Below are 12805 nucleotides of genomic sequence, written 5' to 3' on the forward strand. Positions count from 1 at the left end.
GCCACGTGGACCAGGGAGTGAACTTGATTTATCTATTTTAGCACAGTGTTTGTCACATAGTAAGTGCCTAATAAATACCACCATTATCATCGCAAGGAGGGACAGAAGAGAGAGAGCCAGCAATTTTCCAGTGGTTTCACCTGCTGGATTTCAGGGAAAGAGTATGAGCCTGGAAGTCAGAGGACCTGGGTTCTAATCCCTGCTATGCTGGGTGACCTTGGGTAAATCATTTCACTTCTCTGTGCCTCATTTCCCTCATCTGCAAAATGGAGATGCAATACCTGATCTCCTGACTACTCAGACTGTGAGTCCCATGGGGGACCTGATTATCTTGTATCTATCCCAGTGCTTAGTACAGTGCTTGATACATAGAAAGCACTTCCCTTAACTTCTCTAAACCCCAGTTCCCTCATCTCTCAAAAGTGGGGATTCAATATCTCTTCTCTCACCTGCTCAGATTGTGAATCCCATGTGGAACCTGATTATCTTGTATTTACCCCAGAGTTTAGTACAGTGCTCGGCACATAGAGAACACTTCACTTAACTTCTCTGTGCCCTAGTTCCCTCATCCACAAATTGGGGATTCAATCCCCGTTCGCCCTCCTATTCAGACCGTGAGTTCCTTGTGAGACCTGATTATCTTGTATCCATCCCAGCATTTAGTACAGTGTTTACACATAGTAAGCACTTAGCAAATATTATTATCACTGTTATGGAGCCTTGGGCCGGGGAGACAGAGTTTTCAGCTGTTGACATGACCCAGCTGTATCAGTTTGACTTCCACAATCCATGGGACGTTTTGCTGGCCGGACTTTCTCGTTCTGAGTCATGATTCCTTTTTCCCCGCTGCTGGGGTTTTCCGCGACAACCCACATCCGCCGATCCCGGGACGTTTCAGTTTTGGGGTTTGTGGGACCCCCGGGATGGGCAGGGAGGGAGGAGGAAGGGTCACATGTCTGGTTCTCCCATCCCCCACACTGCCCCACAGTAGCCAAGATGGTCAAGTGGATACTGCTGAGCCTGGTTCTGTGGGAAGGTAAAGGGATTTGGGTTTGGTGGAGGGGGTGATGGGGGGTGACTGGGTGGGAGGAGTGGGTAGAGGTTTTGGGGGTCTCCCAAGAAGAGTCTTCCAATTCTAGTTCTAGGATGTGAAGTGCTCTGGGTAGCTGAGAAGGGAGGGTGAGATCTAGTGGTCCCCCCGGGGAGGCAGGGGCATGGCAGAGTTGACCCTCAGACTGAGAACAGTGTGAGGGGGGCAAGAAGAAGAGTGGAGGGGGCTAGGGCCGGTCTGAGTGAGGCAACAAGGAGCTCTGGCTGAGACTGACGCATCTGCTTTCTTTTGTGGTCTTTGTTAAGTGCTTACTACGTGCCAGGCACTCTGCTAAGGGCTGAGGTAGATACACGATGATCAGGTTGGACACTTGGGGCCATTTCATAGATGAGGTAACTGAGGCCCAGAGAAATGAAGTGACTTGGCCACAGTCACCCAGCAGGCAAGGGACAGAGCTGGGACTAAAACCCAGGTCTCTCTGACTGCCAGACACGTGCTGTATCCACTAGGCCACATTGCTTTTTCTAAGGATGGGGTGCAGATGGGTGAGGGGACTGGGCACCCCTTCCATAAGGGTCGCCTCCCAAACAAGCAGCCCCCCAGGGCCACCTGTCACCTGATTTCTCTCCCACAGTTCAGTTTATCCAGGGATTACTATTATCTGCACTCTCCCCATTTCCATCCAGCAGGACTATGTATAGTCAGTTCTCTTCAATCCCACAGATCCCCATTATCCACATTCACCTCATCTTCTTCCCCGAGGCCACGGATAATACGATACATCTTGCATTATCCGTGGGCTTTCAATAGCTACACTCTTTCCGCTTCCTTCCCCCGTATCGCTGAGGATAATCTGCATTTTGAGTTGTCTGTGAGTTTACGTGTTCTATCTCCTCTCCGTTCCTTCAAGGCCACGGGTAACCTGGCTTGGAGTTTTTGTATACTCCCATTATACCCGCTCCCTCTATTTCCAACCATATGGCTGTGGATAAGCTGTGCGTTTTGGCTTATCTGTGGTTTTTCCTTGTCCACACTCTCCAATTTCTTCCGTCATGGCAGAGGGTAATTAGTATGCTCTGGATTAAATGTGCATTTCCAGTCCCCACTTTCTCTCACTTTTCCCTTCTCCACAGCTGTGGAGAATTGGTGTTTTGGATTATCCACGGGTTTCCATTATCTGCTTCCCTTTCCCTGAAGCTGTGGATAATCACTGTGATTTGGATTTTTCATGGATTTCTGTTCTCCAGTTCCCCTTCTCCAAGCATAATCAGTGTGTTTGGCTTATCCATGGGTTTCTGTTTTCTGCTTTCCCTTCCCTCAGGCCGTGCATAATTGTTCTGTTTTGGATTTTGCATGGGTTTCTGTTATCCAGTTCCCCTTCCCCGAGGATAATCAGTGTGTTTTGGATTATCCATGAGTTTCCATTATCTGCTTTCCCTTCCCCCGAGACCATGGAAATTGCTGTGTTTTGGAGTTTCCAACGGGTTTCTGTTACCCACTTTCCCTTCCCCGAGACCAAGGATAATCGCTGCCTTTTGGATTTTCCGCAGTTTCCGTTCTCCATTCTCTGTCCTCTCCCTTCTTGCTGCCACTGATAATCAAGAGTCATCAGGGCACTAACTTCTCAGGGAACCGGAAGACGGGCTTCCGGGGGTCCAGGTGACCACCGGAGGCTTGGAAGGGTCTAAGGAATGGACAGAGCCCGGGTCTGGGAGTAAGAAGGATCCTAGTTCTAATCCCAGTTCTGCCACTTGTCTGCCGTGTGCCCTTGGGAAAGTCACTTCACTTCTCTGTGCCTCAGTTACCTCATCTAAAATATGGGGATGAAAACTATGAGCCCAATGTGGGACATGGACTGAGTCCCACCAGGTTAGCTTGTATCTACCCCAAAGCTTAGTACATTGCCTGGCACATAGTAAGCGCTTAACAAATACCATTGTTATTATTGTTACTCTCTATGCCCCAGTTTCCTCATCTGTAAAATGGGTATGAAAACTGTGAGTCTTATGTGGGACAGAGACTGTGTCCCACCTTGTATGAACCCAGCATTTAGTACAGTCTCTGGCACATAGAGCTTAACAGATACCATGAAAAAAATGATAGGCAGCTCCTGTCAATCCATAGTTGGTATTTATTGAGCACTCACTGCATGCAGAGTACTGGACTGAGTGGTTGGGAGAGGACACTAGAAGAATATAACAGACACGTTTCCTGCATCTTCTTTAAAGCTCTCAATCCCCTTGCCCTTTCCTACCTCACCTCGCTACTCTCCTACCGCAATCCAGGCCGCCCGCTTCGCCCCTCTAATGCTAACCTTCTCACTGTGCTTTAATCTTGACTAGCTCACCGCGAGCTCTCGCCCACGTCCTACTTCTGGCCCGGAATGCCCTCCCTCCTCATATCCGACAGACAATTCCTCTCCCCCACCTTCAAAGCCTATCTCTTCCAAGAGGCCTTCCCTAAACCCTCCTTTCCTCTTCTCCCACTCCTTTGTGCATCCCCCTGATTTGCTCCCTTTATTCATCCCCCCTCCCAGTCCCACAGCACTCATGTCCATATCTGTCATTTATTTATTTCTATTAACGTCTGTCTCCCCCTCTAGACTGTCAGCTCCTTGTGGGCAGGGAATGTGTCTGTTTATCGCTCTTTGTAATTCAATTCAACTCAATCATATTTCTTGAGTGCTTGCTGTTTGCAAAGCACTGTACTAAGTATTTGGGAGAGTACATTATAACAATAAACATACTCTCTCAAGCTCTTAGAAAGCTCCTTGTGGTCAGGGAATGTGTCTCTTTACTGTTGTATTGCACTCTTCCAAACGCTTAGTACAGTGTTTTGCAAATGAGCTCAGTAAATACGAACTGAATTAGTACAGTGCTCCGTACACGGTCAGCGCTCAATAATAGTAATAATTGTGGTATTTGTCATGCGCTTACTATGTGCCAGGTGCTATACTAAGCTCTGGGGTGAGTATAAACAAATCGGGTTGGACACAGTCCCTGTCCCACATGAGGCTCACCGTCTCCATTCCCACTTTCCAGATGAGGGAACTGAAGCGTGGCCCCCCCTCCCCCCTTCTAGACTGTGAGCCTGTTGTGGAGAGGGATTGATTGTCTCTACTTGTTGCCGAATTGTACTTTTCAAGCGCTTAGTACAGTGCCGTGCACACAGAAAGCGCTCAATAAATATGATTGACTGAATGAATAAGTGAGGTGACCTGCCCAAGGTCACCCAGCAGGCAAGCGGCAGAGCCAGGACCAGAACCCAAGACTTTCTGACTCCCAGGCTGCTTTGACCGATGGGCTGACTGATGCTAGAACAAACAGTAGGCCGGACCTAGTCCCTGGGTCAGCCCCCGCGGCCCCCGTGAACCTGGCTCCTTGTCCCCCTGCCATTTCAGGCCTGCGACGGGCCGGGGCGGCCGCCGCCTCCGGGATGGCTTCCCGGGTCGAGGGCCTGGTGGGGTCAACGGTGCTGCTGGAGGCGGAACCGGGCCCGGGCTTCCATGTGCGGGATGTCATCTGGAGGAGGCTGTGTCCGTCGGAGGAGCTGGTGGCCACGTTCTTCGGCGGCTCGGCCCAGACCTTGTACCGCTCCCGTTTCCTTGGGCGGGCCCGGCTTCTGGGCAATCTGAGCCTGGAGGTGCGGCGGCTGGAGCGGGCCGACAGCTCCAACTTCTCCCTGCTCCTCGTCGATGCCCATGGACAGGTCCAGACTCGCACCGTCCAGCTCCACGTCTACGGTGCGATGGCCCCTACTCGACCCGTGTGGATACCCCACGCGGATCTCCCCCCGACCCCACCCCGGACACCGCCCCGACACGGTCCTGACCCAGCCCCGACACAGCCCCGACACCGTCCCTCACGTGGCCCCGCCAGAGTCCCGACAAGGTCCCGACGTGGCCCAAGATACGGCCTCGACGTGACCCTCAACACGGCCCCGACGCGGCCCGGACTCGACCCCAGACCCGACCCCCAAAACAGCCCCGACACAGCCCCCGACATGGCCTTGTCTCTGCCCCCCTATTCGGCCACGACACGGCCCCGACACGACCCCCGACCCAGCCCCGACAAGGCACCCCGCTAGGTCCCCGACCCGACGCCCAATACCGCCCCGACATGACCCCCGACACTGCCCCTGACACGGCCTCGACTTGGCCCCAACACGACCCCCGACCCTACCCTTGATAAGGCCACAACATGACCCCGACACGGCTACCGACGCCGCCCCCGCACGTGTCACGGGCTCGACCCCTTGACAGTCCCCGATGTGGCCCCGACACGGCTCCCACCTCGCCCCCCGCCCCGGGCCTCTGCAGAATCCTCCACCCCACCGGGGTGGAAAGGGGTGGGGCCGGTGAGGAGAGACTCCCGCCCCCCAAAAAGGGGATCCAGGGGCCAGTGGACAGGAGGAGGAAGAGGAGTGGGGTGGGGCGAGGAGGAGGAGGAAAAGGCAGAGGAAAGGCTGGGAACACGAGAGTCGGGGTACGGGGGGCGGGGGGACCAAAAGTGGGAAATGAATTAATTATGGTATTTGTTAAGTGCTTACTCTGTGCCAAGCACTGTTCTAAGCGCTGGGGTAGATACAAGGTAATAATAATAATAATGCTGGTATTTGTTAAGCGCTTACGACGTGCAGAGCCCTGTTCTAAGCGCTGGGGTAGATACAAGGTACTGAGGTTGTGCCTTGTGGGGCTCACGGTCTTCGTCCCCATTTCCCAGTTGAGTCACCGAGAGGCAGAGAAGCGAAGTGGCTCGCCCAAGGCCACACGGCGGACAAGTGGCGGGATGGGAATTAGAACCCACGTCCTCTGACTCCCAAGCCCGGGCTATAGCCACTGAGCCACGCCGGCTCCGAAGAGAAGGGGAGGGAAAGCAGGGAAAGCGGGGGAGCGGTTGGGGGTGGGAAGGGGGGACGGGCCTGGAGGGTGGGGAGGGGTCTGCCACGGACGCTGTCTCTTCCCCATCCAGAGGCGGTGTCCAAGCCCACGGTGCAGGTGTTCATGGCCGAGGCGGGGGGCTCCCGCCCTGGGGGGCTCTGCCACGTCTTCCTGGCCTGCGACGCCCGCAATGGCTCGGACGTGGCCTACAGTTGGCGGCGGGAGGCCCCCGGGGGGCCGGTCGGGGGACCCCCCGGGGACCCGCCCTCCGTCCTGGAGGGCGGCAGGGTCCTGAGGGTCTCCCTGCCCCCCGGGGACCGGGACGCCTCTTTCTCCTGCGTCGTCGCCAACCCCGTCAGCCGCCACTCCACGGCCGTCACCCCCTGGGACCACTGCCTCCGTGGGCCAGGTAGGACGGGACCCCCCCGGACCCCGCCCCGTCCACCCTGTCCTTCGACCCGCAGAGGTGTGGGGACAGCATTCATTCAGTAGTATTTATTGAGCGCTTACTATGTGCAGAGCAACTGTACTGAGCGCTTGGAATGTACAAATGGGCAACAGAACGTTGGTATTTATTTATTTAGCGCTTACTATGTGCCAAGCACTGTTCTACGCGCTGGAGTAGAGGGAATCAGGTTGTCCCACGTGGAGTTCACAGTCTTAATCCCCATTTTACAGATGAGGGAACTGAGGCAAAGAGAAGTTAAGTGACTTGCCCACAGTCACACAGCTGCCAAGTGACGGAGCTGGGATTCGAACTCATGACCTCTGACTCCGAAACCCGGGCTCTTTCCACTGAGCCACGCTGCATCTCTAACAGAACAGCAGAGAGAGGGGGCGAGGAGCAGGGCGATAAGGAAGAGGAAAAGGAGGGGAAGGGGGGAGGGGGATGAGGAAGAGGGAAAGGAAGGGAGAGAAGGAGGGGGAGAAGGAAGAGGAAAAGGAGGGGAAGTGGGGGAGAGGGAGGGAGAGAAAGAGGAGGGGGGATAAGGAAGTGGAAGAAAAGGGGGAGTGGAGGGAGAGGAGGAGAAAGAGGGAAAGTGGAAAGAGGGAGGGAGAGAAGGAAGAGGGGGATGAGGAAGAGGAGGGGAAGTGTGGGAGATGGAGAGGACGAGGGAGTTAAGCAAGAGGAAAAGGGAGGGAAGTGTGGGAGAGGGAGGAGGAAGAGGAGGAGAAAAGGAGATAAGGAAGAGGAAAAGGAGGAGTAATGAGGGAGGGAGAGGAGCAGGAGGAGGAGGGGGATAAGGAAGAGGGAAAGGAAGGGAAGTGTGGGAGGGGAGGGAGAGAAGGAGGAGGGAAGAGGAGACAGTGAACTCACTGAGGGAAGGGAATGTGTTGAGCAACTCTGATATACTGTAGTCTCCCAAGTGCTTAGTACAGTGCTCTGCACACGGATAGCACTCAATAAATACCATTGACTTATTGTTTACTTAGATTAGTGTCCATCTCTCCCTCTAGACTGTAAGTTCCTTGTGGGCAGGGAACATGCCTGCCAGCTCAGCTGTATTGTCATTTACCAAGTGCTTAGTATAATGCTCTGCACACAGTAAGCTCTCGGTAAATACCACTGATCGATCGATTGATTGTATGGGGAGAAGGAGGAGGGAAGAGAAGAGTGGGAGGACAAGGAGGAAGAGGAGAATCAATCAATTAGTGGTATTTACTGAGCACTTACTGTCTGCACAGCACTGTGATAAGAGCTTGGGAAAGGACACTACAACAGAGTCCGGAGACATTTTGGTAAGCCAGTGAGCTTACCTACTAGAGGGTGAGACAGACACTAACATAAATACATTTTGGAGAAGGATGAGGAGGAGGAGAAAGAAAGAGAGGAGGAAAAAGAAAGAGGTGACCCATAAGTACCCAACGGGTAACCTCGGCTTTTAAATCTACCCCTAATGACATCATAACTCTCTATAACCAGCTAAAAAACCCGCCCACAACCCTGTTCCCTGATGACATCTCATTTTAGAAGCCAGCTAAGAGCTAGGCTCTTAACCCCACCCCTAGAGACATCAGAACCTAGTCAAGACCTTGGCCCTTCACCCCTCCCTGCCAGATGACATCATAATCTCTTAAATCTTTGTGACATCATAATCCCTCAAAGAAAACCCCTCCGGGTGACATCATAATCTTCGAAGTCAGCTAAAACCAGGCCCTTAACCCCACACCCTAGAGTCATTAGAACCCAGTCAAGAACTTGACTTGACCCTGCCCCCCCCCCCCATGATTTCAAAGTCCCTTAAATCTTAGTGACATCACAATCCCTCAAAGAATCCCCCGACCCTGTCCCAGAATCTCCACCAGTACCGCTCAATTCACTCATTCATTCAATAATATTTATCGAGCGCTTACTATGTGCAGAGCAATGTATTAAACACTTGGAATGCACAAATCGGCAACAGATAGAGACAGTCCCTGCCCATTGACGGGCTTACAGTCTAATGGGGGGAGACAGACAAAAACAACAGCAATAAATAGAATCAAGGGGATGAACATCTCATTAAAACAGTAGCAATAAATAGAATCGAGGTGATGTACATCTCATTAACAAAAATAGGGTAATGAAAATATATACAATTGAGCGAACGAGCACAGTGCTGAGGGGAGGAGAAGAGAGAGGGGGAGGAGCAGAGGGAAAGGGGGAAAAGAGGGCTTAGCTGAGGGGAGGTGAAGGGAGGGTAGAGGGGGAGCAGAGGGAAAAGGGGAAGCTCAGTCTGGGAAGGCCTCTTGGAGGAGGTGAGCTCTAAGTAGGGTTTTGAAGAGGGGAAGAGAATTAGTTTGGCGGAGGTGAGGAGGGAGGGCATTCCGGGACAGCGGGAGGACGTGGCCCAGGGGTCGAGGGCGGGATAGGCGAGAACCGGGGACGGAGAGGAGGTCGGGGCTCATTGGCTTTGCCTTATGGAAGGCCTGTTGTGAGGCAGTAGACTGACTCTGAGATAGAAGCATGGGGTGGGAACGAGCCCCATTTCACAGATGGGACCGGGAAGGCTCAGAGAGGGTCACTGACAGGCCCGTGGTCACACAGCAGGTCAGGGGCAGACTGGACTAGAACCCGCGGCTCCTGACTCCTCACTCCCTGTTCTTCCCAGCAGGTGGCGCTATTGGTATGGTGGGTGGGAGGATGGGCTTTTCATTCATTCATTTAATCGGTATTTATTCATTCAATAGTATTTATTGAGCGCTTACTATGTGCAGAGCACTGTACTAAGCGCCTGGAATGTACAATTCGGCAACAGAGACAAGCGCTTACTGTGTGCAGAGCACTGTACTAAGCGCTTGGAAAGTACAATTAGGCAATAAAAAGAGACAATCCCTCCCCAAAGTGGGTTTACAGTCTAGAAGAGGGGAGACAGACATCAAAACAAGTAAAGAGGCATCAATATGCATAAATAGAATTATAGAAATACACACATCAAAACAAGTAAACAGGCATTAATATAAATAAATAGAATTATAGATATGTTCATATATACACAAGTGCTGTGGGGCCGGGGGGTACAGAAAAGGGAGCCAGTCGGGGTGATGGGGAGAGGAAGCTGAGGAAAAGGGGGGCTTATTCTGGGAAGGCCTCTTGGAGGAGGTGAGCCTTCACTAGGGCTTGAAGGAGGATTGTTTGCGGGATTTGAGTAGGGAGGGCATTCCAGGCCAGAGGTAGGGCGTGGGCCAGGGGTCGGTGGTGGGACAGGTGAGAATGAGGCACGGTGAAAAGGTACTCCACTTCACGAGGCTTTCCGCTGTCCCTGCCCTGCTCCTTCCAGAGGCTGAGAAGAGGCCCTATTGGGACATCATGCTGGTAGCACTTCCCGTGGCTGTGGTCTTGCTGCTTGTGGCTGTCATCACCCTGAGACACTGCACCTTCTGCTCAGGTTAGTGCCGGGCGGGGTCTTCGCTGCCACTGCTGGCGTGGGGGAGGGGGTAAATTGGGTCCGACCCATCTCCTCACCAGCCTCCTGCCATCACCCGGTCAGAAGTTGGGGAATCAGTGGAGGAGACCGGTGCAGATTGGAAGGAGCGTGGCCTGGCCCCCAGGCAGGGGGATGGATGGAATGACATCTCCTGTTCTCTGTGTTCTGCCTTCCAGGGAGTAAAAGGAAACAGGACCTGTCCTCCACCACCTCCTCCCTGGACACAGAAACTCCCCAGGTGTAGCACCCACTACCCCTTGCTCAAGGACTTCCCCTCCCATCCACCTACTCCAATTGCCCTCGGGGGTCAGGAGGTGGGTCAGTGTAAGGTTGGGGGGGCATGCACATGGGGGAAGGTGGAGGGAAGCAGGAGGAGGAAAGCTGGAGCAGAGCCCCCTTCCCCTCTCCCGCCTCCTACCCACCCCATGGTTCTTGAGGTTGGGGGGAAGCGAGAATGGGGTGAGGGACACAAATGAGGAAAATAACTTGGGGCGTGGTGGGGATTGCTTAACTCCCCGGGGTTGGTTCTTTCCCCTTCCCCGCCACAGCCCTGGCCAACGCTTCTTGAGAGAAATGAGGCGGGACCTAAGAGAAAGTAGGCTGTGGGATGGGAGGAAGCATTTTAGTAAAAGTTAGAAAAGGTGGTCCACCCCTCTGGCTTCTCCCCTCCCTCTCTCCAGGAGACCCCCTCTTCCTCCGACCATGCTCCCCCACACATCGTGATTGGAGAGACCCCAGAATGTCCTTTGGGGTTCCAAGAAGAGAGAGATCACTGCGGAGAATGTCACCCTCGGCTCTCCAACCCCCCTTCCCAGTGACCAGGAAAAGATGGGACCGCGGGCAGGACTTCAGGAACAAGTTTTTCACCCCATGGCGGTTCGCCCATTGAACTGTTCCCCACCTCCCGGCCACTGTACCCTCCGATCTATATATTTATTGAGTGTTTACTGTGTGTAAGAGCACTGTACTGGAAGCGTGGGAGAGTACAGCGTAACCAAGTTGGTAAACCCATTCCCTGCCCACACCAAGCTTCCAGTCTAGATGGGAGGTGAAGCCCCATCCTAGCCTGAGAGCTGAGGCAGAGAGCAGGCCATGGGTCACAGGAAGAGGCAACTTCTCTATGGGCCTGGCATTTCTCCTAGCCCTAAACCCAATCCCAATCCTAATCTTTAAACTTTAACACCTATGCCTCAACATCAGGCCAACCCAGCTCCCAGCATCGTAATTCTAACCCAAACACTAACTTCAGTCTTCACCCTACCCTAACCTTAACCTCAGTATTATCCTATCCCAACCCCAATCTCAGTATAACCCTAACCTAACCCTAATCCTAACCTCAATCTTCACCTGTAACCTTAACCATTAACCTTCAACCTGAACCCCAATCTTTACCCTAACCCAAACTTCTAACTGTAACCCTGACTTTTACCCTAACCCCAACCTCAGGATAACCCTATCCTAAACCCATCCTCAATTTAATCCTATCCCAAACCCAACCTCAGTATAACTATCCTGAACCTAACCCTAACTTCAGTCTAACCCTATCTTAACCCTAAACCTAACCTCAGTTTAATCCTATCCTAACCCTAACTCCAAACCAATCTAACCCTGCCCCAGCCCCAGCTCAAATTCTCCTTCTCTGCCGCCTAAATCCAATCCCAAACCTACCCTTCACCTTCATCCAACCCCTGCCAAACCCCATCACTACCCGGTCAAAACCCCGACCCTAACTCTAATTCTTAATCAACTACTAACTCCAAACCCAAACCCAACACTGACCCATGGGTAGAAAGGGAGAGAGGGATAGAATAAGGGAAAGAAGTGAAAGGGAGATGGAGACAGAGATAGAGAGACAAACAAAGAAAATCAGAAAGAGAGAGAGAAGGGAGAAAGACAAAAAGAAGCGAGAAAGAGAAGGAGGCAGAGAAAGGAAAAAGACAGAGACACAGACAGAGAAAAAGACCAGGAGACAGAGAGAAAGACTGAGAGACAGAAGCAGAAAGAAAGTGAGGAGAGACAGTGAGAAAAAGACAGAGACATAAAGGCAAAGAGAGGAACACAGAAAAGGAGCGGCAGGGACGGGGAGGAGAGAGAGACAAAGAGAGACAAAGAGAGGCAAAGAGACGGAGAGGAAATGGAAAGACTGAGAAGTAAGAGGGGAAGAGAGAAAGGAGACTGAGAAAAAGACAGAGAGTCAAAGAGACTGTGAAAAAGTGAAGATAGAGGCAGAAAGAAGAAGAAACAAAGACCAAGAAAGGACAGAAAGTTAGATGGAGAGACAGAAAGACAAAGAGAGGAGAAGAGACACAAAAAGACTGATTAAAAGACAGAAGAGAAAGTGATGCAGAGTGAAAGGCAATGCGACAGAGAGACAGAGAAAGTCAGGCAAAAAGGCACAGGGAGATGGAAAGAGAAAGAGAGAGGAGAGAAGGCAGTGTCACAGAGAGAGAAAGGTAAAGAGACAGAGAGACAAAGATAGCGAAAGAGAGGAAAGAGACAGAGAGCAAAAGGCAGAGACAGAGAGACAAAGAGATACCAGGAGGCAGACAGAGAGATCGAGAGGAGAGAAAATCAGTGAATACCACAGAGAAACAGAGAGGTAAAGACTCACAGAGAAAGAGAGAAAGATGGAGAGTCAGAGACAAAAAGAAAGGTGGAGAGACAGAAAGAGGAAAGAGACAGAGAAAGGAAGCAGAGGCAGACAGTCAGAGAGATCCAAGGAGACAAAGACAGAGAGATAGAGAAGGGGAGAAAGACAGTGAGTGCCACAGAGAGAGAGAGAGGAGATAGAGAGTGGTAAAAAGCCACACAGAAAGAGAAGAAAGAGGCAGAGAGAAAAGGCCAGAAAAAGAGAGATAAAGGGACACAGGGAGAAGGACAAAGACAGATGACTGTCTTCCAACCTCAGCTTCTGACTGTGCCTCTGACCCCTGACCTCTTGCAACCCTTATCTCATCTACCTTGCTG

General features: G+C 52.3%; 1 protein-coding gene across 2 annotated transcripts; it reads left to right on the forward strand.

Annotated features, from left to right (window-relative positions):
• The first annotated feature begins 621 nt into the window (after positions 1-621).
• SLAMF8 (SLAM family member 8) lies at positions 622-11700 on the forward strand. Of its 2 annotated transcripts, none has more exons than XR_003755924.2 (6): positions 622-1036; positions 4452-4793; positions 6022-6339; positions 9692-9799; positions 10015-10152; positions 10519-10606. XR_003755924.2 is itself a non-coding variant. In XM_029054785.2 (6 exons), exons 1-6 carry the CDS (start codon positions 829-831, stop codon positions 10654-10656), a joined length of 1176 nt encoding a protein of 391 aa, XP_028910618.1. In that variant the 5' UTR covers positions 624-828; the 3' UTR covers positions 10657-11700. The 2 variants fall into 2 exon arrangements, 1 of the variants encoding a protein (XP_028910618.1); XM_029054785.2 differs by having other exon boundaries at positions 624-1036; positions 10015-10076; positions 10519-11700.
• Positions 11701-12805: the final 1105 nt, after the last annotated feature.

The sequence above is a fragment of the Ornithorhynchus anatinus genome, chromosome X5 (genome assembly GCF_004115215.2).
Source record: "Ornithorhynchus anatinus isolate Pmale09 chromosome X5, mOrnAna1.pri.v4, whole genome shotgun sequence".
NCBI classification, from domain to species: domain Eukaryota; kingdom Metazoa; phylum Chordata; class Mammalia; order Monotremata; family Ornithorhynchidae; genus Ornithorhynchus; species Ornithorhynchus anatinus.

Coding starts and splice junctions, on each gene's coding strand:
- SLAMF8 (XM_029054785.2), top strand. CDS start 829: ATGATTCCTTTTTCCCCGCTGCTGGGGTTTTCCGCGACAACCCACATC. Junction 1,037..4,451: donor GAGCCTGGTTCTGTGGGAAG/GTAAAGGGATTT, acceptor CTGCCATTTCAG/GCCTGCGACGGGCCGGGGCG. Junction 10,077..10,518: donor TGGACACAGAAACTCCCCAG/GTGTAGCACCCA, acceptor CCCTCTCTCCAG/GAGACCCCCTCTTCCTCCGA.